This window comes from Acipenser ruthenus, chromosome 1 (assembly GCF_902713425.1).
Source record: "Acipenser ruthenus chromosome 1, fAciRut3.2 maternal haplotype, whole genome shotgun sequence".
NCBI lineage: Eukaryota > Metazoa > Chordata > Actinopteri > Acipenseriformes > Acipenseridae > Acipenser > Acipenser ruthenus.
Genome location: NC_081189.1, coordinates 2,352,919 through 2,380,636, shown reverse-complemented (window position 1 = coordinate 2,380,636; position 27,718 = coordinate 2,352,919). Strand labels below are relative to the sequence as shown.

Here is a 27,718-nt window from a genome sequence, read left to right as displayed (position 1 = left end):
ATGAAATATTGCAAACTGCGTTGTGTTTATTTTCTCAAAGCAAGCATGGTGGAGAGGAGTAGAATACATTTCTCAAAAGCAGACAGCATGGGCAACAATGGGCAGGTGTTAATCCAGGCCAGGCAGCAGTATAGAGAGTCCAGACATGGAATGTGGGTACAAGCACCAAGCACATTGCTTTCAGTAGTCAAATGCACCAGACCATCCAGAGCCTAGTCCCACAGTTGTATTTTATAACATACATGTCATAGAGTCAGGTACTTCTATTATTGAGCCCGCTGGTTAACCCACGTTACTCTGGAAGAGATTCTTCCACTCTCTTCACAACTGAGAGATATTCAAAAGAGTACAACCCAATAGAACTGCATACAAAGTACCGTAACTAATTAGTAAAGGATCCTCACAAGGTCCAGACAAGCCATCCTCTCAAACTCTCCTCTACTCTGGAGCTCTGGCTTTTGGGCCATTTACAACCAGAGGGCCGATGGCACTCAACCTTACACATCTTCTTAAAGTTACAGAGTCCTGTCTGCACTGCAGGATCCTTACACAGCCATCTTACGTAACAGAACCATGTAATTATCTTTCCAATAGGATAACACCCCCACTGCCAATAAGATCAGAGCAGGGTGCATGCTGGGATTAGCGTGCATCTGTGTAATCCAGATGGCAGGGTCGCCTTGACCAATGTGGATTGCTCCCGGCAGCAGCGAGGTTGCAGAGCGCATGGGAGCCCCCACACAACCCAGGGGAATATCACACAGGACTCTACTCTGCAGCAGCAGTGCAAGCAGACAGGTAGGGACCCCTCCAGTAAATTAAACAGCTTTCATCTAAATAAAACTCCAGTAAGCTTGTCTTTAGAAGACACTGATCCTCTATCTCCTGATCTAGGCATCCTGGCTGGAAAAGGGCGCTGCTGAATCTGAGTCCTGATACTGAAATATAATTATTTAGAGTGTTTATCTATAATAACATTCCTAATTGTAACATCCCTAATCGTATCTGCTGCTGTGTAATTGCATTTAAATTATAAAAATATATATTTTAAAATATATAATAATAATAATAATAATAATTTCTTATGTGAAATGCAGTGTTTTGATTAGACTTCAGGACTGGAAGTTAAAGGCTGAGTTCAGCTCACAGTGTGAACATAAGGGCAACTAAGTGCAAATAATTTGACATGGTGTCTGCCTCCACTTATGCAGCCCCTTACACCCCATTCCCAGCTGTGAAGGTCAGTTACATGAACCTCCACCTCCACTGCACTGTTCATGGAATATCGTAGTTCTGTGATCTGGGAGGTGATTGGTGGAGCTGATTGAGGTCTCACCACAGGTTCTGAAGCCTTGTGTCTGAGGTCCCACGGGGAGCGCTGGGGTAGCGGATTGCAGGGAGCCCGGATCCATGCTGGAGACGATGTTTAAAGGCCCTGGGGCAGCTCTGGCTCTACTGCTCTGTGTGCCTGTGCTGCTGGTGCTGATCTCCCCAGAGCCCGTCCAGGGCCACGAGTTCACTGTCTACAGGATGCAGCAGTACAACCTGCAGAGGGAGAAATACGGTAAGAGGAGCTGCAATATACAGTGCAGAGGCTCACCACTTTGTTTAGAGTAAACAGGAGTGGCATGTGATAATGGTATGCAATGGACAATGGAGCTGAACCTTGTATATTGACTGTGCAGTATAAGGCCTGCGGTAGTTAGCTGATTTGGCCATAGTGGGTGCCAAATTTGTCAGAGTATCTTTATCCCAACTGACGCCAGCCTGGTAGTGTTTAAAGAATTACCTAAGAGTATTACCTGCAGGTGGAAGAAACTGGGAGGCAGTTTAGTGGTTAGAGCTGAGGGACTGGGAGGTAGTGTGGTATAGTGGTTAGAGCTCAGTGGGTGGGAGGCAGTGTGGTCTAGTGGTTAGAGCTAAGAGACTGGGAGGCATGTGGTCTAGTGGTTAGAGCTGAGGGACTGGGAGGCAGTGTGGTCTAGTGGTTAGAGCTAAGAGACTGGGAGGCATGTGGTCTAGTGGTTAGAGTTGAGAGATGAAGAGAGAGGCAGTGTGGTCCAGTGGTTAGAGCTGAGAGATGAAGAGAGAGGCAATGTGGTCCAGTGGTTAGAGCTGAGGGAGCTGGGAGGCAGTGTGGTCTAGTGGTTAGAGTTGAGAGATGAAGAGAGAGGCAGTGTGGTCCAGTGGTTAGAGCTGAGGGAGCTGGGAGGCAGTGTGGTCTAGTGGTTAGAGTTGAGAGATGGAGGATGGAGAGAGAGGCAGGGTGGTCCAGTGGTTAGAGCTGAGGGAGCTGGGAGGCAGTGTGGTCTAGTGGTTAGAGTTGAGAGATGAAGAGAGAGGCAGTGTGGTCCAGTGGTTAGAGCTGAGGGAGCTGGGAGGCAGTGTGGTCTAGTGGTTAGAGTTGAGAGATGGAGAGAGAGGCAGTGTGGTCCAGTGGTTAGAGCTGAAGGGAGCTGAGAAACAGTGTGGTCTAGTGGTTACAGTCAAGGAATTGGGAGGCAGTGTGGTCTAGTGGTTAGAGCTGAGTGACTGGGAGGCAGTGGTCTTGTGGTTAGAGCTGAGTGACTGGTAGTGTGTGAAGCTGTGCTCTTTGTTCTCCAGGCTTGTGTTCTCCTGGCTGCAGAGTGTGTGAAGCTCTGCTCTATGTTCTCCAAGCTGCAGGGTGTGTGAATCTCTGCTCTATGTTCTCCAGACTGTAGGGTGTGTGAAGCTCTGCTCTCTATTCCTCAGGCTGCAGGGTGTGTGAAGCTGTGCTCTGTGTTCTCCAGACTGCAGGGTGTGTGAAGCTCTGCTCTGTGTTCCTCAGGCTGCAGGGTTGGTGAAGCTCTGCTCTGTGTTCTCCAGACTGCAGGGTGTGTGAAGCTGTGCTCTGTGTTCTCAAGACTGCAGGGTTGGTGAAACTGTCTGTGTTCCTCAGGCTGCAGGGTGTGTGAAGCTGTGCTCTGTGTTCTCCAGACTGCAGGGTGTGTGAAGCTGTGCTCTCTGTTCCTCAGGCTGCAGGGTTGGTGAAGCTGTGCTCTGTGTTCTCCAGACTGCAGGGTGTGTGAAGCTGTGCTCACTGTTCCTCAGGCTGCAGGGGTGTCTTCGTGCAGGGGTAGGCGCGGACGGTGGAGGAGGAAGTCCTGACGCGGCGCTGTGTGATCATGCAGCTCCCAGACTTCACTCTGGAGCGCTTCCATGATGCTGTGCGGCAGACTGCAGCAGCCATGCTCATACTGGTCCCTGCCAACATCTCATCTGTCCCTCAACACGTCGCACAGGTACCCCGCCTCTCTATAACCTGCACACTAACATGGTGTATCTTACCTAAAGGAGCATGAGCCAGTCATAATGAGGGATTTGTAAAACAAGCATGGAAAGCTATCATTACATTTTTCACTATGCAGGAACTTCAGATAGAAATGACCAACACTGTAATGTAAACACAAACCAGTGGCCTTTGAGACGTAGACTGATCTTTGCAAAATCAGATACGGGAATGAAAATTAGCACTTAACCCTTGGGGTGTCTCACCTAATAAATGCACTTCCATGTGCAGTGCAGGGTGAGTCAGGAGCTCGCTGGTTTGAATCCTGTTTGCACCAAGTTGCGATCTTGCCTGGGGGACCACAAGAATCCCTGCATTGAACTGTTGCACTCCAGCGGGTTGGGGAGGAAATTTGTCCATTGATAGTTCAGCTCAGCAACCCCATACTGGACTTGCCTCCTGGGTCCAGAAGCTTAGTAACATTTGTACGACAGGAGGACAGAGGACATTGGCTCGACAATGGGAACAGAGGCCACGTTTTGAACATTAGGTGGGTTGTAGTGGGGAGACGATTCAAATCGGGTCGAAATCCGGGGGTAGATCTGGATATGAATTGAAGAGAGAACAGAGTGGTTAATGAGCCCCTTGTCCCCTGGCAGCCCTTCATGGCGAGTGAGCCAGAGGCCCTGCTCTCTGAGACGCTGATCCCTGTGTACGTGGCTCACGAGGACTCGGAGCTGCTGTCCATCTACGAGCAGGCGAAGTCTGCATCCCTCGCTCTGCGCTCCTCTGCCGTGATGCAGGGTAAGAACCAGGGAGTCAGGAACCCTTCAAGAATACCTGAATTTGCAATGTTTCCATCACTAGCCCAACTAGAATTGGTTTTGACCTGCGGAGAACTCTAGTCAGATTCCACAAAAGGTGGACTGCTCCACTTTCTGTAGGGGGTGTTATCTCCCGAACGAGTTTACTCCATTAACAGAATCACCCAATTTCCCCATAAATTCTGTTTGCAATCTAATCATGGTAAAACAAAAAAAAAAACCTGCAGCCTCTCCCTTGATCTGCTGTTTGTTGTGTCAGTTTGTTCAGCTCTTAGGCTTCCCTGTTCAAGCACCTGCCCTCATGTGCCCTTCGTTTCTCCACACAGTGATATCCATGGTAACGGCCAATGGGTTCCAAATGGTGGCTGGCAGTGACGTCCAGATCAAACCCGTCAGTGACTCAGCCATCGTCACTCTGGAGGTGACTTTGTTCAAAGTGCATATCTATCTATCTATCTATCTATCTATCTATCTATCTATCTATCTATCTATCTATCTATCTATCTGTCTGTCTATCTATCTATCTATCTATCTATCTATCTATCTATCAGCCATCGTCACTCTGGAGGTGAGTTCGTTCAAAGTGCATATCTGTCTGTCTGTCTGTCTGTCTGTCTGTCTGTCTATGTATTTGCCTGGATATATTTAATTGACTCAGTCAGCAGTTTTTTTAAAGCAAGGTTGTAGAGACTAAACTACCATCCCACTTCCTGCTCCCTCCAGGGTTTGAGGCCCATTGGACACACACAGGAAAGTTTGCACGGCCTGTTTTGTAATCCGTTTCTTCAATGTTTCATGATTCAATAACTCATGAATTTGGTTAGTTCTCTGTTAGGCAATGTTAACAGTACTTTGTACACGTTCTATATTCTACTGCAAAAGGGCCCATCAAATGAACTATTTTCAATATTTTTTATGAGAGTAAAATACAGAGGGAGCACAGTACATAGAGCACTCGACTCTCCTGTGATCTCTCTTGTGTTAGCCTGCCTCTCCTCCTCTCCTCACTGCTATACAGGGAATGCAATACAGAGGGAGCACAGTACATAGAGCACTCCACTCTCCTGTGATCTCTCTTGTGTTACCCTGCCTCTCCTCCTCTCCTCACTGCTATACAGGGAATGCAATACAGAGGGAGCACAGTACACAGAGCAGTCCACTCTCCTGTGATCTCTCTTGTGTTAGCCTGCCTCTCCTCCTCTCCTCACTGCTATACAGGGAATGCAATACAGAGGGAGCACAGTACATAGAGCACTCGACTCTCCTGTGATCTCTCTTGTGTTACCCTGCCTCTCCTCCTCTCCTCACTGCTATACAGGGAATGCAATACAGAGGGAGCACAGTACATAGAGCACTCGACTCTCCTGTGATCTCTCTTGTGTTACCCTGCCTCTCCTCCTCTCCTCACTGCTATACAGGGAATGTAATACAGAGGGAGCACAGTACACAGAGCAGTCCACTCTCCTGTGATCTCTCTTGTGTTACCCTGCCTCTCCTCCTCTCCTCACTGCTATACAGGGAATGCAATACAGAGGGAGCACAGTACATAGAGCACTCGACTCTCCTGTGATCTCTCTTGTGTTACCCTGCCTCTCCTCCTCTCCTCACTGCTATACAGGGAATGCAATACAGAGGGAGCACAGTACACAGAGCAGTCCACTCTCCTGTGATCTCTCTTGTGTTACCCTGCCTCTCCTCCTCTCCTCACTGCTATACAGGGAATGCAATACAGAGGGAGCACAGTACATAGAGCACTCGACTCTCCTGTGATCTCTCTTGTGTTACCCTGCCTCTCCTCCTCTCCTCACTGCTATACAGGGAATGCAATACAGAGGGAGCACAGTACATAGAGCACTCGACTCTCCTGTGATCTCTCTTGTGTTACCCTGCCTCTCCTCCTCTCCTCACTGCTATACAGGGAATGCTGCCTGGGTGGGGTGAAGACCTCCCTACCATCGTCATTGTGGCTCATTACGACTCCTTCGGAATCGCACCCATAAGTCACACTTCTAGAAAACGTCAAACAAAACCAAAGTCAGCTAGCTGTAGAGACTTTACTGGGCGTATGTGGAAAGAGTCAAGGCTGGGCACCTCATATCCATTTTTACAGTTTTTTACACAAATATTCCCATGTTTCTTTACAAAAGCTTTATGTTTTGTTTAGTTTTTTTATCGATTTTTTTCCCTAAAATTGGCTCAGAATTGTATTTTGATTTATACAAAGAAAGCTATGACCATGCCTTTGTTAGATACATTTATGCAAATAATGAATCTGTATTAGTGCAACTTCCATCCGTGCCCCAATATTACAACAATATTTCCAGGGAAGGGCAGCAGTGTGGAGTAGTGGTTAGGGCTCTGGACTCTTGACCAGAGGGTCTTGGGTTCAATCCCAGGTGGGGGACACTGTTGCTTGAGTAAGGTACTTTACCTAGATTGCTCCAGTAAAAAAAACAACTGTATAAATGGGTAGTTGTATGTAAAATAATGTGATATCTTGTAACAGTTGTAAGTCGCCCTGGATAAGGGCGTCTGCTAAGAAATAAATAATAATAATAATAATAATCACTTACTTACACTTTTATTTTAATAAGCACTAATACATTTCCAGGACTTTTTAAAAATAAAATAAATACTAAAAGAAAAGGCCTTGCTCAAATCTTCTGATTTAGTTTAGTTTGTTGTCACTGTGATTAAAAGATGATCGGGTCACTGTTCAGAATAGTTTAGAAGATCTATATCGAACATGTCCAGCTTTTATCCCTACCACGGTGGGTACAAACAGACATGTTGTTAAGAAATGTAAAAGTATATAAAGTATGTCTTTAAGTACTAGTGATCTGATGCTGGTGTAGCAGGGTGGAGGCTGTTTGTGAACCAGCGACCCTGCCCACCGCAAGCAAGCATCCTAACCACTGTGCAACAGAGACAAGCTCGTCTGCATTTGTGGTTTGAGAGCTTGTAACCTCGGACAGAATCCGTAATGGCAGTGTATCACACAACACTGCCCATTACACTGAGCAGGCTGCAAAATATTCCAAATAACCTATATTCACAAAAAGAACGGGAGCTGTCAGTTAAAGCCTAAACAATGTCTCGGTTCATAAACTCCTAACAATTTTTAGCGTCCAACAAAGAGCAATAAAATGTTTCATTGAAACGGTAGGTTTATGCCCTCATTACATATTAATTGCCAGTTTCTTTACACTTGATTTGAATTCAGGTTCTTTTTCTTCTCTCCAATGATAGTGACAGATCTTCTGCCATTAACAATCAGTAGTTATCTTTAGGGACATTTACTTAAAGCCTTCAAGCTGTGAAGCACACAGCTGCATCCTGCTCCTTTCAAACTCGGGCTGTGCTGATACTCCTACTCATAATCGCTGTTGCCTTTAAGACGTGTTTATTGGCAGGTATTAAATACATCCATTCATTTTTCATTGTCAGTTTACAGCCTCGGTACAGCAGTAAAAATGTCAGCGCCCCGGATGAGAGGAAAACCCGCTTCCAATCTGCTTTAAAAACATTCAATGCCAAACTTAATTGTCATTGATTGGTACTCAGTTGTAAAGGTGAGGGAAGGACATATTTTGTTTTGAAATCAACATGTTCATGAATGGATTTATTTAATACCTGCCAATAAATACTTCTTAAAGGCAGTTACAAGTATCAGCACACCCCTGATTCAAACACTTAAAACCTAAGCCTCCGTTGATTTTACTGCAGACTGACTAACAGACTGGCTTACACAGCACAATCAGTCTAGGTTCAGCTCCTTTCAGTATGAATTATTGCATCAAGATACTTAAGCAGATTATGGGATTTCATGTCTGCCTGAGTCAGGGTCTGCAGGCTCTTCAAGCATCTGGTCTCCTATGCTGCTATAACCCTTATTAAAGTTTACCATGGGATTGTGCAGTCCCCCCCATGCATTTCCCATGGTTATACTGTGCATTTATCATAGCTTATCCTGGTTTTCCATGTTTATTAATGTGCTCTCCCCTACCTCGCTATTCTTTACAGTGCTTACCCTTTTGTCTTTGTGTGATGTTTGCAGTCATTGAGAGTGGTTCTGGCTTCTGGATTGCTCCAATATTGAGCTGTTATCGTTTTTCTCTATGTCTGTCTTCACCTGCTTTTGAACTTCTCTTTGAGCTTGTCTGGAGAATCCTAACTGCCTAGCACTGAGCAGACTACCCCATTGCATGCAAGTCATGTGACAATGTGACTTTTCCACTCGGCTGGCTGAACGTACTCTGCATATACTGTATAGACAGGGGGAGTAGTGGGGGGCAGCCAAGCTGAAAGGCCTGTTCAGTCCTGGGCAGCTAGAATCCTCTAGACTCAAAAGCTCAACGCAAGTTCAAAGCCAGGTAAAGACAGATATGGAGAAAAGTGATAATAACTCAGTTTAGGAGCATCAGAACCCAGAACCAGTCATCACAAGGTGAAAGGTGTCAAATGTACATCTGAAGCTGTACTTGCTCTTTTAATATGCTTTATAGCATTTCCATGCTTCGCCTCTCATGCTCTAATTTTGTGTAGGGTGTCTCTTATTGTATAAGAGAGGTCATCTCCTGCAGTTTGGGTGAGAGGAACGTGAAGCATGCAGAGCGGTTCTGCCTGCTCAAGCTGGGCAAAATGACATCTCTTATTCAATCAGAGACCTACAGGTAGGCCTACAGGTGCTATTTATTAAAAACAAAAGAGAAACTAGTGTCAACTTTGACAAAATGTAGAGTGAAGTGAATATGATGACCTATTTTACAAAAGGTACCATATAGGTGTTTAGTTTTGCTTTGCTTCTTGAACGTTGGAACCAGGTGTGGTGTTCTATGAACGGGATGACATCTGTACACAGGCTAAGATGTCATGGGATTTTGGCAAATCCTTCGCTGTGATTGTTTGATTCCTGATAAGTGATGAATAATGCAGTGTGCAATGGAACATGGCAGAGATAGCTTCTATAAGTGCTCCATCGCTTGTCTGTGTTGAGATTGAGTTGCTGTTCCTCTGGCAGTGGCTGTCGTATGGCGCAGACTCCAATGGCAGTGGGGTAGCAGTCCTTCTGGAGCTGGCCCGGCTCTTCCACAAACTCTACAATGACCGGAGGACCCAGGCTGGGTGAGTGAGACTGAGCACTGCGCAAAATACAGCACCTTGCAGACATACATTGGCAAGCAGTTACCTATTGAATGAGCTACTGAACGTAGTGTTCAATATTCTGTCCTGCAGCTCTCTAATTCCTGAAGATGAGCATGAGGGAGACAGTGAGACAGTGAGCAAGAGGGGCAGTGGCATGGATTTGAACCCTTAGTTAATATACCTAATAAACAGCACGCTGCTGCATTTCCATTCAGCAACAGTAAACTTCTTTGTTTCAAGCCCCTACGCTTTTCTGCATCTGTGCAATTGTTGATGGATTTGTTTTTGCTTTTTTTTTTTCTCAGGTACAACATTCTGTTCTCCCTGACTGGAGGAGGGAAGTTTAACTACCAGGGCACTAATTGCTGGATCGAGGAGCACCTGGATCATTCAGGTACAGTCTGGAGGAGGTGAGGTGTTGGTTTCGGGGTGTGAGTAGTGTGCAGTGCAGCAGAATTGTGATCCAACGAGACCCAGAGGGTGGCATTGCTGGAAGTTACTCCAGGTCTAATGGTCTAACTTGTCTTTGGTACTTCTGTATCCTTGTGTGCAAGTGCCTGTGCTTTCTGAAATGTAGAATTTAACCAGGGTGGAGTGTCAACCCCATGCAGTACTGTGTTTCTCAGAGATTGTGGTGGCAACGTTTGGCAGGGTTCTGAGATAAGCCCCAACTGGATTTAATTAGAGCATTTTACAGCACTGGGGATTCCTATTTTTAGATTGCATCAACCACATATTTTTAGGGGAAATCTCTGGATAACCACAGGTAGTTGGTTGAAGCAATCCAGGCAAAATCCAGTGCTGTAAATCTGTGGCTGATCCTGCCTGGTATGATTAAAGCAACACCTTGGTCTCTTCATAGTACTACTGATTTATCAATTGCCTTATTTACATCCCTAGATACGTTAAAAGAGTAAGGATCTGAGTTTCAGGGTGGGTGTCTTTAGATGAATGTTGTTCCTCATTAAATAACTCTCCCCTGTGTCTGTGTGGTCAGAGTCCAGTCTTCTCCATGACAACGTGGCGTTCGTCCTGTGTCTGGACACCCTGGGGAACGGGGAGGCGCTCCACCTGCACGTCTCCAGACCCCCCAGGCCAGGGACAGCGCAGCATGCCTTCATACAGCAGATTGAACAGGCGAGTCTCAAACCCACCTTCACCACGAGATGCCAGCTGTCTGTGGCACTGTTTTGCCACAGGCTCAGGGAGGAGCAGTTAACCCTCCTGAGTTATACACTGCTAGATTACTGTATTATCATGCATGAAAAATGAACATTCACTCCCGATACAAAACTGTCAGTCTCGTATTTACTATTGTTTGTGTAACAAAGTTATCTTTCCAGCATCTAACCTGGTATCATTTTACAGATTTCTCAACCGGTTTTAATCCCTCCCCCCCTCCCTTTTCCAGGTGGTTTCTTCTCGTTTCCCTTCAGTGACTTTTGGAGTAGTCCACAAGAAGATCAATCTGGGGGACACGGCTCTGGGACTCATGCCTGGGAGCATGAGCGCTTTGGGATTCGGAGAATCCCCGGGTTCACCCTGTCCCACCTGGAGGACCCCCTGAGAGGGCAGAGGGGTTCTATCCTGGACACAGTGTGAGAGTAGATGGAGGGTGGGGGGGTGTAGCACACAGTGGGGGATTAATTCAAATTCCTTTGGGAGGATATAAACATGTTTTTTTAGTGATACCTTTATAATAGGATCAGCTAAAATGTGTATTGTTTGTATATATATACAGTATATATAATGAAGAAGAGAAGTAATTGATACATTGAAAACTCACTATTGTAATAAATAGCAAAGATTCAGCTTAGCATGGTAGAAATGGCAAGCTAGACTGATGTTGTTTAAGTTCGAGAGGTTATATCTGTATCACCAACATCATACATACATGTTGTACTGTCTGTGGACCAGCACAGCTTTCCTCGTGGTGCTTTAGGAGGAGGAGCTGCTGAGGAGAAGCTTGTAAACGTCCCTCTTGTTGCCCATGTCTGTGTTGCCATTGCCCAGGTCTCAGATGGACATCAGGAAGCTCAGACGAAACACTGCCATTGTTGCCGAGGCCTTGGCGCGCTTCATGTATAATTTCACTGAAAAGGTAAGTTCTTGGCTGCAGCAGCAGGGAAGAGCAGAGCTAAATAATCACTTTGTTTTAAAGGGCACACAGTGTGTACTGAATGGCTAGTTTGTCTGTGTTAACAGTGGCCCCATCCACATACTGTACACTGGAATCAGAATGATGAGCTCACAGTGGCTGCCACTCCACTTGCTGGCTCCTCCCTTCCCTTCTAAGTTGTGGGATGTAGCCAATGAGGGACTAGCTGTGGTTGATATCAATGAAGTTCAGTCCCAGAGGCTCCTGCTAGAGTGTAGCATTGTTTTTATTTGGTCTCCTCTTTATTTGCAGGGTTCGCTGATGGAGCTTCAGGTTTTTAAAGGTCGCTTGGTAAAGTACTGAATTTGCTTCTTTTTTTATTTTCTCTTACCAGCAATGTTATTTTCTCTTGCATTTTTTATTGATTTCTTAATATGCAGGGGGAATCTATAGTGTCTTTATTTGCTTCATTATTTGTATTGTCAATGTGTATTTACATACAGGAGTCTGAATTAATTGACACTTTACAGCACTGCCATAGCTATGATGATATGTCAGCACCATTCTGGTTTATTAAGGCCAATATCAATTGCCAATATCATCCCACATAATAAAGATGAAAAAGAGTCATAACTTCAAACATTCAATCATAAAATCTGAACAGCACTAGAGAAACTTCTTAGTAAAGTAGACAAACCTTTATCAGTGGAAATTCTTCAAGTTTTAAAAACACTACCACTGTAAGCATGCTACCATATTATAAGAATCAATACAGCAAATGGATAGTGCTCTCTATTCATAAACATTAAGGACTGCTTTAAAGGGTGTTTTTAAGGAATCTTTTTTAAGGACGGTTTCTAAACATTTCCTTAGGTTAGAAAGCGCTTTAAAAATGAATCAGAACCCCTCTTTAAAACAGTTGAAAACTACATGAACTGCAAGCTTGACTAACAAATGTAGTTAATAATGAGTCATTATAGTAACCTATAGTATTTACAAAGACAAATGAACCCCTTTTCAATTAATGGATGGTACATTTGAGATCTGATCTTTGGTGGACACTTTTAGCTGGCTTTTTTTTAGTTTTTAAATAGGTTACTCACCATTATATATTAACTAACCGTTAACAAGAAAGCATTCATAGTGGTTGTGACTGGGAGCAGTGCAGTACAATACTATTGCAATGGATCTGGACTAAGAGGCAATGTTTGCACTAGGACACCTAAGGTACAGTACAGTGCAGTGAGGCTGACGTTGGTAGAACATTCTCATTTCAATACCATGGTATCATGTCAGTTTTACTGTGGATTCGTTTTTTAAATCCATTGCTTTGCCTTTGCTGGGAATGCTATGGTCCTGACAGGGTTTCTTCAGAGTAATAATAGTATTATTGTAATGCTGTTCCAAATGGAACAGTGAATCACCAAGGGGCTGAACACATGCAGCTGATTAAGTGTCTGTTTTTTGTTGTTTCCTGAATGATCCCTGTGTCTCTGTCTCTCTTCAGGAGGTCCAGGAGAGCCGTCTGTCCTCCCTGGTTCACTGGCTGTCCTCCCAGTCCAGGGCTGCCCAGCTCCTGGAGCGAGACCCTGGCCTCCTCCCCACCCTGGAGCTGCAGCTCAGTCATTACCTGCGCCAGGTCCAGCGGCACACCTTCCTCACTGACAAGAGGTAATGAGCCCCCGCCCATCTCACCGCCACGCCAGCAAGAGAACACACAGCAACTTGAAACAACGGGCAGGCCGGGTTAATGCTAATCCAGGCCAGGAGACAGTACAGAGAGTCTGGACATGGATTGTGGGTAGTCACATGCTTCAGACCATACAGGTTCTTGTTCCATTCTATAACACATGTCACAGAGTCAGCTCCTTCTATTATTTAGCTTGCTAGTTAACCCGTGTTACTCCAGATACATCCGAGGCATGTCCACACAGCTCTCTGCCCTTCTCACACATGAGAGATAACCCAGCAGGTGGCGCAAAAGAGCTATATACGTTCCTTAAAGGTACAGCAATACATTAGTAAAGAATCATTAAAACACAGCCAAACTCGCCTGCTGTGCCCTGTTCTGTCGTAACCTAGCACTGTGTATGACTGTATGAAGGACACTCTATAACTCTGCAGATTTATTATATATGAGTAGTAGCAGTCGTAGTGGTGGTGGTATTATTATTATTATTATTATTATTATTATAATAGTTTATTTTAGTAATAGAAGACAAACAGAGTACATTACTACTTTGCACACTACTACTCTATTGTTAAAATGTGCTGGAGGAGACAGTATTTGTCCAGGCAGTATTTGTCATAACACCGAACGCTGGGATGCATCATCATACATCATGAGAGAGCTTCATCCGCTCAAGGCACAAGACATGCGCAGCATTTGCATTTCAAATACTCTGCAAACAGTGTCTCTGTATGTTTATAAATAAGCGGTATAACATACATGGCTTTTAGAAGCATGTTGTTATTAAGCAGATATAAGCAGACAATACACCGTGAGACGTGGCATGGCTTCATTTCACATCATCATTTGAAGATCGTTGATTTAAAATTATTTTCAAAAAGCACATAAACGTGAGCATAAAACAGATTAAATGAATGCACGCTGTATAATTACCAATCCCTTGAACCCAAGTTCCCACATAGGACTCTCAATCAGGGTTTTATATAAACCCTTTGTTGTGCAGTGTACGAAAATGTCTCTTTAATAAAGATTATAAAATAATCTTACTGGGATAATGGTGCCAGTGCTAATACATAGTTTAGATCCTTCAGGTCTGCTGTTAATGGATGGTTTTCCAGAGTATTCTGCTGCCCTCTAGTGTTAGATGTTTCTCTTACAGATTGAGAAGCACACACATGGTGAAGTGCCATTCATTCAAGGCCCATTATTTTCCGTTTTTACTTTTTATAAAATGTTCTTGCAGATGTATCACTGTTTTTTTTTTTTTTTAAACATAATGTAAACTGGTGAAAATCTGTTGGAGGGGATAGAAATCCTAGTTTTTCAGGTAAATGTCAGGGGTAATCACTTGCTTCTGTTGTTTGTGAATGCAAACAATGTAAAATTGAATAAAAAAGTACCTGTAGTGATTGTAAAATCTGGGAATTTTCAGTAAAAATGTGTAAAAATTGAGCATATAAAGGGCCTTGAGTGTATTTTACTTCTCTAATTTTATTGTGGATTTGCATGAAGTACTTGTATAGTAATGTACGTGTGCATGTACTGGACAGGCTGGTGGATTGTAGGGCGAGAATGAAAGTCAAGTTCTTCAATCCACAACAGCCACCCCCAGTTTACTGGAAGAACATGCACAAGTACAAGTACATCCCTTTAGTTTGCCATGTAAGCTTCTCTTTTGGACATTTTAATTATTCTAGCGACTGTTCTATTCATTTGTTGTTGTCTGGTTTGTCTCGAGAGGGTGAACTCAATCGTGTTGAAGTGTCCTAAATCAGGATTTTGTTGATTTTTGCAGTCATGATCAAATACATAATATTCCATTTACTACAGACTGTAGATCTCAGTGCGTCCATACTGCTGTGCAGGTCCTTACGCTATGCACACTGAGCAGGGGACTGTGGATTACTGCTGCCTGTTTTAATCTGTTTCAGAGACCCAGACTATGTGTTCTTTGACCAGATGAAACAAACCATGACAGCATACAGGTAAGTGTTTCGTTTTGTTTACTAAATTACCATAATAACCACGTATCCATCCAGTCTCACTGGTAAGCACCACGCTCTACCCAAGCGTGCATCGTAACCACTGTACAAACCAGCCAGGCAGGGGTCAGACTCCGTCATGTCAGTGCATCAACACTGCCTGCTGCTTGTGCAGGACAGGGGGAGTTTAAACCACTGAGCTCTGATTTACACAGAGGTTCAGATGAATGATTTGTTTGATCTCTTATTCTCTTTACCGCAGGGTGAAGCCAGCAGTGTTTGACCTGTTCCTGGTGCCATGTATAGCAGCATGTCTGGGAGTGGTTTACCATGCAATACAGGTGAGCGTCTCCGGGATCTATATACTGGGGGCTTATACTTGAGAAAACGTCAGATGTCTTTTTTAATTGAGCTGAATCTGTTTAGCCTGGAACAAAGAAGAATCAGGTGGGACATGATTGAAGTCTTTAAAATCCTTAAAGGAGTTGACATAGTTTACCCAAACCAATACTTTAAACACAATACAGAAACCAAGGACACAGTTGAAAATGAAGATGAATGAGATAAACTCGGGACAGAGGGAAGGAGACACTTCTTCACACAGTGATTGAGGGCATGGAATGGGCTGCCTAGTCATGTTGTTGAGGCAGAATCACTTGGATCCTTTAAGATCCAACTTGACAAAGCTCTGAGATCAATCAGCTACTGGGAACCAGATTAGCTTAGATGGGCTGAATGTCCTCCTCTAGTTCAGGAATTGTGTTTAAGTTGGTGGAGCTGATGGTGTTGCAGGGGGACAGGTTAAAGGTTACACTCTGGTGTACCAGGTAAACCTGGAGGTTAGACATGATTCTGAGGGCTCTCAGGGGTGCTTTAAACTTCTGTTTGGATGACTGAAACAGAAAATGACACAAATTAATCTAAAGTAATGATTGGTTTGGTGGTGGGATCGTAGGCAATCACTGAACCTTCAGTTCTCCTGAGCTGTCGTGGTGAGTAATTGGACATGCTAAATTGGAGAACGAAATCAGGATAAAGTAATTGGGCACTGAAAATGTAGTTTAATAATTAAATAAATTAATAAATATAAATATAGAGTTAATCTCAATCTTATCTGTGTTGTTTTCCAGAATTTTGGATCCCTGTACACCAGAGTCACCAGACTGATGGTGAAGCCAAAGCAGCAGTGAGCTGAACCTCCACCATAGTCAACCAGCAAAGGAAAGGCAGAAGAGCCCAACCCGGAGCACTGCCCCATGCTGTACCGGAGGACTGTTTTAAATGCAATACAAGTTTGAATTGAATTGCAGATACTTTATATTTTTAAAGAATAGAGTCCCTTATAAAAGTTTATCGCAGTAACTGTAAAGTTTTCCCATAGTTATACTATGCATTTACCATGTTTTACCATGGTTTATCATGTTTTTTTTTTAATATGTTTTATCATACCTCTTTGTGCTTACAGTACATGTGCTTTTCCATGCTTTCACTATGCTTTATTTCACTTTGTAGTGTAATGGTACCCTTTTATAAGGGGTAGGGTAAAACATTAAGAACCCACCTGCAAGAATCCATCATGTAGCCAGTAACTAAAAGAACACTGACCTGCACAGGAACAAAGCAATAAACAACCAGTACAAGAGATGTCTCCTAGGTTGTGGTTCAGAAAGGATGTCGCTGTATCTTGGACACTTAGAGGGTGTAACATCCACCAATGAGGTATTTGCTCAGGGACCTTGACTTTGACCTCCTGTCCAATAAGGTACCACAATGATCCTGACCCTTCATACCAAGGTGTGCTGATTCGACTGTGGAGATGATCTGACCACAGCTGAATACTGAATGGTGGCTCTTATCTTTGACTTGTATTTGGCAGGTGGTCTCATAGTTTAGTCCTCCACTATGTGTATACATGTCTTTTGTTATGTTTACAATAATATTTAGAATATTGTATTCATTTAAAATACTAACAGTTCCCTTTTTTGTGCAGGGATACATTACATTTGTATGTGTTTCCCCTATCTCCCATATCTCCAGTGATGATACAGCCCTACAAAATAATACATGAATTAGTTCATTGATTAATACTGTGCTTATGCTTTTCATGAATTAAACAAGACTGTTTGGAATAAAACCCCCTTCTCACAGTGTACAGCACTATGCATTGTTGAGGTAATGGCAAGCCAAGGACCTCTACCCCACACCCTGTACAGCAGAATGAATGGCTGTTTATTTATGTATTTCTGACGTCATTTATGCATTGGTTTTCTTTGTATAATTATCTTCATGATTATTGGTACAGTCATTTATAGATTATCTTACAAGAGTGGTCATTTTTGCCCTTGCACACATTTCAACTATTTGTCTTGGCACAATATTTATATATTCATTCTCCAGTCGTGTATACTTGGTCAAGTCTGAAAACCTGAAAACACAAAACCAACTGAAGTCCTAGAAGTATAGCATTGAGCCTGTAAAATAATCCTAGCAACCAGCCCGGCCCCCTTTGTGATGTGAACCGGAGCGAAGTGAACGTGGGGCTGGTGAAACACGGTGCTTTCACTGCGGCCGGCTCCCATTGTGCTTCTTTCAGCTCATATTGACCCAACCTTTGTTCTGCAAGTCAATAAAGTGCAAACACCCTGTCTGACCTGAATAGGCCTTTGAAGATCCAATCTCTGACAGCGCCTGAATTATTTATTTAATAAAGTGTTCCGGTGTCTGGGGGGGAGCAGCGGCGTGGAGCGAGCGGGCTGACGGGGTGCGCTGATAGAACGGAGGCAGGTTGACGAGGAGGAGGTTTAATCAGAGAGTGGGTAAACGAGCTGCTCCTCTGACTGCTTCACAAAGCCTTTGGAGGACACAGATTGTATTCTTCCGACTGGCTGTTCTGGACTTTCAATTCTTCCCAGTCCCCGGGTTCTGTTTCTCTAAAGGATCCTCTTGCTGCCCTTATAGAGAAGTGACAGTTTGAATTATAATCCAGTACAGTAAAACCTTGCTAGTAAGGCCAGATAATGGACCAACAGAATGTGTCCTTAATGCTGAATGTACATTGTAATAGAAACATTCACATTTTACTATATATATGTATATATATATATATATATATATATATATATATATATATATATATATATATATATATATATAGTGTTGTAGTAAGAATACCTCTTTGTGCTTACCTCTGTTAAGAAAAGGGAACAAGACTAAAAGGCTAAAATATGCGCAAGAACACAGAAATTGGACCATGGAACAATGGTTAAAGGTGCTTTGGACTGTTGATGGATGGACAACGACATCTGTGCCTTCTGCCAGTCCTGTTGTCATTTCAACCCTTGTTACAGTATGGTACACTTCAAGGGAGCACAAAAAAATAATGCACACAGCCCAGTCCACTGGGCAACTAAATGCTATAGCAACAATTATTCATTCTTCTTTAGAAGTCTATAAACTAAAGGGTATTTGCTCTGAGCTTTCCAAGAAGTCATGAAGTTAGCCAATGGATGGCAGGGGGCAGGGTCCTGTGCACCTGAGGGACTGTCTCCATATAAAGCCTGCAGTGGAGTTCCTCTGGGAGTCAGATTGAAGCTGCTGCCTCTTGGAGTGAATGCCCTGGTTGGAAATGCTCGTTGCAGCTCTCCACAGCTCCCGAGCTAATAACAGCACCTACACAGATGAGTACAAAGCCCCAGGCTTGGGGAAGCCAACAAAGGCAAGACCTTCATCAGCGACCAGAAGGAACAACCCCCACCCCAAACCGGTAGGGACACAACTGCGTACCAAAGTCTGAGCGGGGTTCATTTACTATAGGGGTGCAATACAGGGCTGAAGATTAGTGTACACTGCGGTTTAAAACATGTGCTTCTCATTGCTAGCACCACTGTTTTATTATTAGTATATCCACATATCTGGTCTTGAATAGCACTGTGACCATTTATTTTTTTTATGAAATCATACACATACCATTACAGTATAGGGATGGAAATAAGACTCTTATTGCATAGCAGTTTCACTCATTCCAGATTTTAATACAAGCTTGATTAGCCACAGTGTATCATTAAGAAGCTCAAGTGTATCTTATTAAAGTCATAGTAAAACCTGGAATGGACCAGGAGTCTTTTTTTTCATTCCTGCAGTATAATTATTTTGTCTACACATTAGCCACTGTGTGTAGTACAGTTACTGGACCAGATAATGTCTCGTTCTGGAATATATTTATGATCAAAGCCATCTGAGCAGGTCAGGTTTAACACACGTAATAGTGTTTTAACCTCTGGTCATATGAATGATACAGATCCTGTCATATCCATTTTAATTCACGTTTACACTAACGGATCACAGATGCCGAGGGTCATTCCCTTACTTCGTTTCTGTTGACAAAAACACCACATGCATGTACTGTTCTGATTCTGAGGTTATTATTATTATTATTATTATTTATTTCTTAGCAGACGCCCTTATCCAGGGCGACTTACAATCGCAAGCAAATACAAATACATTCAAGTGTTACAATACAAGTCATACAATAAGAGCAAGAAATACAATAATTTTTTTCAAGTGTGACAAACCACAATTCAATAATACAGCAGATAATAGTGAGAGTTACATCAGGATATGATTAGATAGTGATAGTTACATCAGGATATGATTAGGTGCAAAATACTACAGGTTAAACACTTGGCAGATTACAATATTCTGAAGTACAGGATTAAATGTAGTAAAATAGGGGGCAGATAAGAGCAAAATAAAGCATATTTAAATGAAGGGTGATAGTGTCCCAGGATACAACAGAGAAGTTCTACAGGTGCTGTTTGAAGAGGTGAGTCTTAAGGAGGCGCCGGAATGTGGTCAGGGACTGGGCAGTCCTGACATCTGTAGGAAGGTCGTTCCACCACTGCGGAGCAAGGGTGGAGAAGGAGCGGGCTCGGGAGGCAGGGGAGCGTAGCGGAGGTAGAGCCAGTCTTCTAGTGCAGGCGGAGCGGAGAGGTCGAGTGGGGGTGTAGGGAGAGATGAGGGTCTGGAGGTAGCTGGGTGCAGTCTGGTCAAGGCATCTGTAGGTTAGTGCAAGAGTCTTGAACTGGATGCGAGCGGTGATCGGGAGCCAGTGGAGCGAGCGGAGTAGTGGAGTAGCGTGGGCGAAGCGAGGCAGAGAGAACACCAGGCGGGCAGCAGAGTTCTGGATGAGCTGGAGCGGACGGGTGGCGGACGCAGGGAGGCCAGCCAGGAGGGAGTTGCAGTAGTCTAGGCGGGAGAGTACCAGGGCCTGGACCAGGAGCTGGGTAGCGTAGTTGGTGAGGAAGGGTCGGATTCTTCGGATGTTGCTCAGGAAGAATCGGCAAGTGCGTGCCAGAGTGGAGATGTGCTGGGAATAAGAGAGGCAGGGGTCCAGGGTGACTCCAAGGTTCTTAGCAGAGGAAGAGGGAGAGAGTGTGGTAGATTCCAGAGGAACAGAGATAGAGAGATCAGAGGAGGGGGAGGAGGAGGGTGCTGAAAGGTATCTCCTGCCACACCCTTATATAAATCTCCCATAGTAAAAGCATAGCAAAGTGTAATAAAGCATAGGTACGCACTGTAAAGAATAGTTAAAGCATAGTAATAACATGTCAAACCAGGATAAACGATGGTAAATACATAGTATAACCATGGGAAAAGCAAAAGCAGTGTTCAAAAATCCAATGGTAACCCTTTATAAGGGCATACCCGTGCAAGAGTAGATATCTTGCTCATGGCTATTTTGTTTCTGCAGGGCTTCCTGTTTCCCAAAAGATTACCATGTGACCATGGTGTCATTCAGGACAGAGTCCGACAGCTGGTTCATAATTACATATCGACACGATCCCCCTACAGCTGCTACCACCTTCCTTCCTGCACTGCCGACCTCTTCCCTCCAGGTAAAGGTGTAACTACCCCCTCAGAAAGGGACCTCCTGTAATGATCTGTTGGTCTTGGTAATACTTACCTTTAACAAGCCAGAAAGCCTGCTGGTGTAACAGGGCAGGGGCTGGGCGCAAACCGCCAATCAAGCTAGTCCAGTGAAGTGACAATCATAGAATACAGATGTGTACCAAATATGAAGACACTATCTAAAAATGTGCTGTCTCTTCCATGGCTGTTCCACATTGGGCAAACACACTTCTAGTTGTTGTTTACACCCCAAAATGTGGGCATTTTATATTAAGGAATAACGGTCCTGGCTCCCGAGTGGCGCATCCAGTAAAGGCGCTCCTCGCAGGATGTGCCCTATAGCCTGGAGATCGCTGGTTCGAATCCAGGCTATGTCACAGCTGACCGTGACCGAGAGTTCCTAGGGGGCGGCGCACAATTGGCTGAGCGCTGCCCGAGTAGGGAGGGCTTAGGTCGGCAGGGGAATCCACGGCTCACCGCGCATCAGCGACCCCTGTGGCCGATAGGGCGCCTGTGGCTCTGCAGCGGAGCCGCCAGATCTGTGTTGTCCTCCGGCACTATAGGTCTGGTAGCATTGCTGTGGATCTGCAGTGCGAAAAATGACGGCTTGGAAGGAGCACGTTTCGGAGGACGCGTGTTTCAGCCTCCGTTTCCTGAGTCGGTGGGGGGGTTGCGAGCGGTGAGCCGGGGATACAGATAATAATTGGGCATGCTAAATTGGGGTGAAAACCGGGGTAAAAATAATTGGCGACGACTAAATTTAAAAAAAAAAAAAAAAAAAAAAAAAAGGAATAACGGTCCTGTTTGTACTTTAATTTAGTCTCTCTGTTCCAGTGATGTGTATTGTGGATGCAAAGGGAACTTTGTTTAAGTTTAGCCTTTATAAAGGAAGGCTTTCATTTTGTCCTGATTGTTCTTCGATTGATCATCACAAATATATGCAAACTGGCCTCTGGTCAGTTCCCCACATGCTAATACATAGTGCTAAAAGACTTACTAAAGGTTCTGCCCATTGCTTCTTTCACTTCATGTTTCATGAATTTAACCAAACAATTATCCTCCCCAGTAAAGCTGTGTCAAGGACCTGTGTAAATATTGCTTGGTGTTTACCTTCTCGTTTTTCCCACCAGAGGGCAGACTTGCCTTGCATATGCAGAAACCCCAACCCAAGAAGACAAACCCTGTCCAGTTCCTATTATCCCCTCTGACTCTGCCTGGACCAGACTTTCACAGGCAGGGCTCTCACTCAGGCAGTGGGGTTAGGGCTGCCACTGCTGGTCAGCTGAAGAGACTGCAGGGCCTGGACCCCAGGGTGTGTGGATCCCCAGCCAATGAGAAGAAGCTCCAAACAATTCCACACAACATAGAGAGGTACAGGTACAGAGTGCTGTGCAAGGCCCCTCCCCTTATAAAATATTACCATGCTAATATTGCAGTTTTCTTGTGGTTATACTATGTATTTACCATAGTTTGCTTGTCATGGTTTACCACTTATCAGTGCTTACCTATGCGTTATCATGCTTTCACTATACTTTAGTGCACTTTGGAAAAAGGTACAGTTTAAAAATAATGGTGTACCGGTACCTTCTCTAATGGTGTACCTTTGCTAATACATAATGATTCAGGATGGTAGTTAATGGTATACCACTTGTAATTCATGATTAGTAATTAGTATTTTATTCCATAGTACAGGTCTAGTGTGTGATCCATGCTTAAACACACGCCCACATCACTTTGCAGAATACTCATACCCTACATACACACAAACCTTTAAATATTCCTTCCAGAGCAATCCCAGATTCTGAACCCCCGAAGGTGCACGATTCCTGCCCAGGGTACACAAAATACAGTTCCTCCAGCCCCCACCCTGCACCACTCGCCTGCCAGAACAGGTTCCGCCCAAAGACAGCCATGGACTTTAGGTAAGTGGTGTGTTGAGCAGAAATAATAGATCTGCAAAGTTAGAGCTTGCTTTTCTACCCTTTTATCTTTAAATACACTTCTATCACTCCCTCTGATCAAACAGTCCATTGTCTCTAATGATTAGACCACGCTGCCTCCCTGCCAGAAGGTGCTCTAACTTCTAGACCACACTGCCTCCCAGTCACTCTGCTCTAACCACTAGATCACACGATTGTTGTGAAAGTACAGGGCTGTTTTCTTCTTGTCTTTTCCCGCAGGTGTGAATACAGCTGCTTCCAGGTTGTCAAAAAATCCCAGCCGGGCTACTACATAATTCACCCTGAGTTTGTTTCCGAGAGACTAACTTGAAGGCTGGCGTGTACCGTCTCTTCCGTTCTCTTCCTCCGGAGCTCCTATCATGGGAAGCTTTTCTTCAAAATTAAAGACAAACTGATGTTAATAATAATAATAATAATAATAATAATAATAATAATTTTATATAGCACCCTTAAAAGCAATCATTTCAGAGCACTTCACAGAACAAAGGTGAATACAACAAAAACAATAACAGGTAGAAACAAAACACTCAAAGTTGCTGATCTCTAACGGAATAGAGTCCCACAGTTTTGGGACATAGTAACAGAAGGCCCTGTCACCCATAGAGCGCAGGCGAGCAGAAGGGACACACAACAGTCTAAGATCGATGGAGCAGGGGCTCCCGAGTGGCGCATCCAGTAAAGGCGCTCCACGTGGAGTGCAGGATGTGCCCTATAGCCTGGACGTTGCCGGTTCGAGTCCAGGCTATTCCACAGCTGACTGTGGACAGGAGCTCCCAGAGGGCGGCGCTCAGTTGGCTGAGCGTTGCCCGGGAGGTGGGGAGGGTTAGGTCGGCCAGGGTGTCCTCGGCTCACCGCGCACCAGCGACCCCTGTAGTCTGACCGGGCGCCTGTGGGCTTGCCTGTAAGCTGTCCGAGAGCTGGGTTGTCCTCTGACACTGTAGCTCTTGAATGGCTGCAGGGTGAGTCTGCAGTGTGAAAAAAAGCGGTCGGCTGACGGCACACACTTCGGTGGACAGCGTGTGTTTGTCTTCGCCACTCCTCAGTCAGCGCAGGGGTGGTAGCGGTGAGCTGAGCTTAAAAAAAAAAATTGGCCATTCCAAATTGGGAGAAAATAATAAAAATAATTACTAGAATTAAAAAAATAATAATTAAGATCGGTGAAGCAGAGTTTGCGAGTGGGTGTGTAAAAGGTTAAAAGATCTGACAAATAAAGAGGAGCAAGCCCATGGACAGCCTTGTAGGTCAGGAGAAGGATTTTAAAATCCACTTGAAACCTAACAGGCAGCCAATGCAAGGCCTCCAACACAGGTGTAATCCCTAGAGCGCGACCTAGACAAAATTCTAGCCACAGAATTTTGAACATTTTGCAATTTGTTGAAATGCTATTAGAGACACCAGCAAGCAGGGCGTTACAATAATCAATCCTAGAGAAAACAAACGCATGAACCAATTTTTCAGCCGCAGATACAGAGAGCATAGGTCAAAGCCTCGCTATATTTCTGAGGTGAAAAAATGAAACCTTGACAGTATTCACCACATGCGGTTTAAAGGTTAACCCAGGATCAAAAATGACACCCAGATTTTTAATTTTAGATCTGAACTCGAGCATGGTACCATCAACTGACAAATTTACAGCATTGGTTTTACGTAGCTGATGGGAAGTACCTAACAGCATAACCTCAGTCTTACAATTTAGGTGTAAAAAATGTTGCCACATCCAACTTTTTATATCAGAGACACAGGCAGTAAGAACAGAGGCAGCAGCATCAATATCGATTTAGAATGAATATAGATCTGAGTGTCATCTATGTAAAAATGATCATTCAGGCCATTTCTTCCTATACTTCTTATGATTTCTGTTGGAGAGCACGTGGTATTGAGGAAACCATTGTAGATTTTATACATTACATGACAAGGTGAATCTCTTTGCCATTCACTTTCACCGGGATTCAAAATCCTGCTATCCTGTCTTAAAACAACACGGTAAAGTTTCAATAAATAAGCATCACCAAGGCTCCCATTAACAGCACAGCCTGATACAGCTGATCCAGTTGAACTCTCAAAGTGGAAGCAACACATATGTAACTGACCTCTTTATTAATCAAGGAAAGCCTGCAACACATAATAATAGACTAAGGGATTGTGACGGGGAGCCTGGCCCTTATGTGTATTTGTGTGCTGTTTATTATGATTTATGGCATTATGATATATATATATATATATATATATATATATATATATATATATATATATATATATATATATATGACGACAGAAAGCCTGTATTGTTTATTTTTTATTCTCTTGTGAGAATGCGTGACTGTCAGCTGGTAATTATTGAATTAGCTGACAGTCATGCATCTTTAGTAAACTCATGCAGACTCTATGGCTCAGGGGTTAACAAGATAATGAATAGCCAGTTAATCCCTCTTCCATAATATAAAAGACCTGCAGCTGTGGCTGCACGGAGAGGAGAGGTGTTCAGGAGTAGAGAACGGGAGTGAGAGGAGGTACAGCACGGTACTTGTTATAATTATTATCTGTGTTTTAGTTTGTTTGTTTTGGCCCATGTGCCGTTTGTTTTGTGTTTTGTTAAATCTTTTATTTTGTTTAATAAATGCGCACATCAGCACGTTTCATACCCCAGTCTGCTGTGTGATTTGCATTTTTTTTTTACTGTATATCATGTATGATGCATTTCTCTGTATTTTAAAGTATTCTGGATTTTCTTGTTGTTACTGCATCTTGTAAAGCGCTTTGTGATGGTGGTCCACTATGAAAGACGCTATATAAAATAAAGATTGACTGACTGATTGATTCATTCATTTCACCCTCCGGGTCTTCCGGGTCTGACATCACTGCTCAAGCCAGCCTGCCACAGGGATGCATTGGTTTCCCGTCCAATCCGCACAGCACCAAGTCATTCACCAGAGGATGTTTCACAGTTTACTTTTTTCATCCTTCCATGAAGAGAAAGCCATTGAAAAATGGAAGGCATGTTTGTGTAAGTTATTTAGGAAAGACTGACTGGGGTATAGTTAAACATTCAATGGTGCTACATTTAAAAATACACTGAAAGAAACTTAATACATTCCATTACAGACGTCTCGACTGAAACAAATGTTTTGTTTCATTTACTTACTGTAGTGTGAGCTCCGCCACCAGGGGGCAAAGTGTGACAAGTGCTATTCACACCTGTGCGGGGTTCATGTAATACAAAACCAGTATAGGTACTTCACCAGTCGAAAAAACATTAGTATTGAATGTCCTAACATTCTTTTACTTCATGATAACATTTTCTTTGAAAGCAGGCCTGGTAGCAGTGGTGTACATGCATTCCTCCTAATCGCTGCTAAAAGCAGGTCAGTTAGTTTTGTCTACACCCCTGTGTAGAAAACTCTACTTCTGATTCCGGAGGTCTCTCCTTGCCTTTCATAAGAACATAAGTGTGTGGGCAGCAGTGTGGAGTAGTGCTTAGGGCTCTGGACTCCTGACCGGAGGGTCGTGGGTTTAATCCCAGGTGGAGGACACTGCTGCTGTACCCTTGATCCAGTAAAAATTTACGAACAGGAGGTGGCCATTCGGCTCATCTATGCTAGTCAGGTGCCTAGTAGTTGATTGATCTCAGACCTTTGTCACGTTAGGTCTTAAAGGATCCAAGTGATTCTGCCTCAACAGCAAGGCTAGGTAAGCCATTCCATACCCTCACCGCTCTGTGTGAAGAAGTGTCTCCTCCCTGCTATTCAAAGTCTGTCTCCACTTAGTTTCTAGCTGTCCTCTGTTCCTGGTTTCTGAGGCCCAAAGCACTGATGTTTTGTTTGGTGCAGGTGACCTGGGGTTCCCACATTGTATCACCTTCTTTTTTGGAAGCCTATGTACAACAGGGAAGTCGCTGTTAGAAAGAGGGTGTTTTAGGGTGTTCTCAACCACATGCTAAAACATTTCATGACTGCATGCATTACTGGTAGTATACTTCGGACTGGAATTCACCAGCATAGATTTTGCTAACTCATTGATAAGCTCAAGCACCTGGTGAAAAACCAATAAGACATGTAAAAATAACTCAGTGATAATAATAATACCACACCTCATACCTAGCTGTGCACAGATACTTCAATACGTTTCAATTTTAAGGTCATTTTTTCTACGTGTCCCATCTTTAAATAACTTCAGTCTTCACTGCGACTGATCCATTGTGTATTGTATAATAGTTTAAATGGGCATGTACCTGGGCACACACTATTTACAATGCATTTACTCCTCTGGTTTCACATATAGCCCTGTGTGTCCATATAGGAATATAAGCGCCCCTGTGATTGAATATGATCTAACATTCAAGATGTGGGGCAATGCATGTTTCTAAATCTGCTTTCCTGTACAGCATCATGGCATGTTATGACAATGACCACATCTGCTATACAAGCGCACTCCCATTATTTAAGTGCACTCACCTGTTTGTGAGATTCTATGTAAGCATAGGAAAAGCATATGCTAGAATAGGAAAACCAAGGCTCCCACAGTGCAGGTTGAGTCATATAGTCAGGGGAGCGCAGGTTCGCGTCCTGGCTGTGTGAAGTTGGCAGTCCATATCGGCGAACCATACCGACCAGGCGGCTAGTGAGCTCAGAGGGACACCTGCAGGGCTGGTCTTTGTCCTCCAGAGGCCAGTAGCTCGCTAACATCCGCTCTCGAGTTCCTGGCACTGTCGTGGGATCAGAGGACTCCCACTGAACCTTCAGTTCTCCTGAGCTGTGTGGGGAATTGATACAGTGAGGGAACATAACTGGACATTCTAAATTGGGAGCCCACATATGCCAGGGTGGACTTGTACACAGTATGGAGTTAACTGGGAACGAGATCT

General features: G+C 43.9%; 1 protein-coding gene and 1 pseudogene across 2 annotated transcripts; both read left to right on the top strand.

Moving 5' to 3' along the window:
• Positions 1 to 530: 530 nt before the first annotated feature.
• On the top strand, positions 531 to 17,123 carry LOC117403861 (BOS complex subunit NCLN-like; annotated as a pseudogene).
• Positions 17,124 to 18,188: 1,065 nt separating this feature from the next.
• Positions 18,189 to 25,050, top strand: LOC117964956 (uncharacterized). 2 transcript variants are annotated; one of them, XM_059028515.1, is made up of 4 exons: positions 18,189 to 20,883; positions 22,027 to 22,267; positions 22,684 to 22,818; positions 23,077 to 25,050. In XM_059028515.1, the coding sequence occupies exons 1-4, from the start codon at positions 20,718 to 20,720 to the stop codon at positions 23,165 to 23,167; spliced, it is 633 nt and encodes a 210-aa protein (XP_058884498.1). In that variant the 5' UTR covers positions 18,189 to 20,717; the 3' UTR covers positions 23,168 to 25,050. The 2 variants fall into 2 exon arrangements, with proteins under 2 accessions (XP_058884498.1, XP_058884432.1); XM_059028449.1 differs by having other exon boundaries at positions 22,027 to 22,273.
• The last annotated feature ends 2,668 nt before the right edge of the window (positions 25,051 to 27,718 follow it).

What these genes read in the sequence shown, in the direction of transcription:
- LOC117964956 (XM_059028449.1), top strand. Translation starts at nt 20,718, where the DNA reads ATGGCTATTTTGTTTCTGCAGGGCTTCCTGTTTCCCAAAAGATTACCA. An exon ending in TGCCGACCTCTTCCCTCCAG is followed by an intron (nt 20,884 to 22,026) that starts GTAAAGGTGTAA and finishes TTTTCCCACCAG; the next exon opens with AGGGCAGACTTGCCTTGCAT. An exon ending in AAGACAGCCATGGACTTTAG is followed by an intron (nt 22,819 to 23,076) that starts GTAAGTGGTGTG and finishes CTTTTCCCGCAG; the next exon opens with GTGTGAATACAGCTGCTTCC.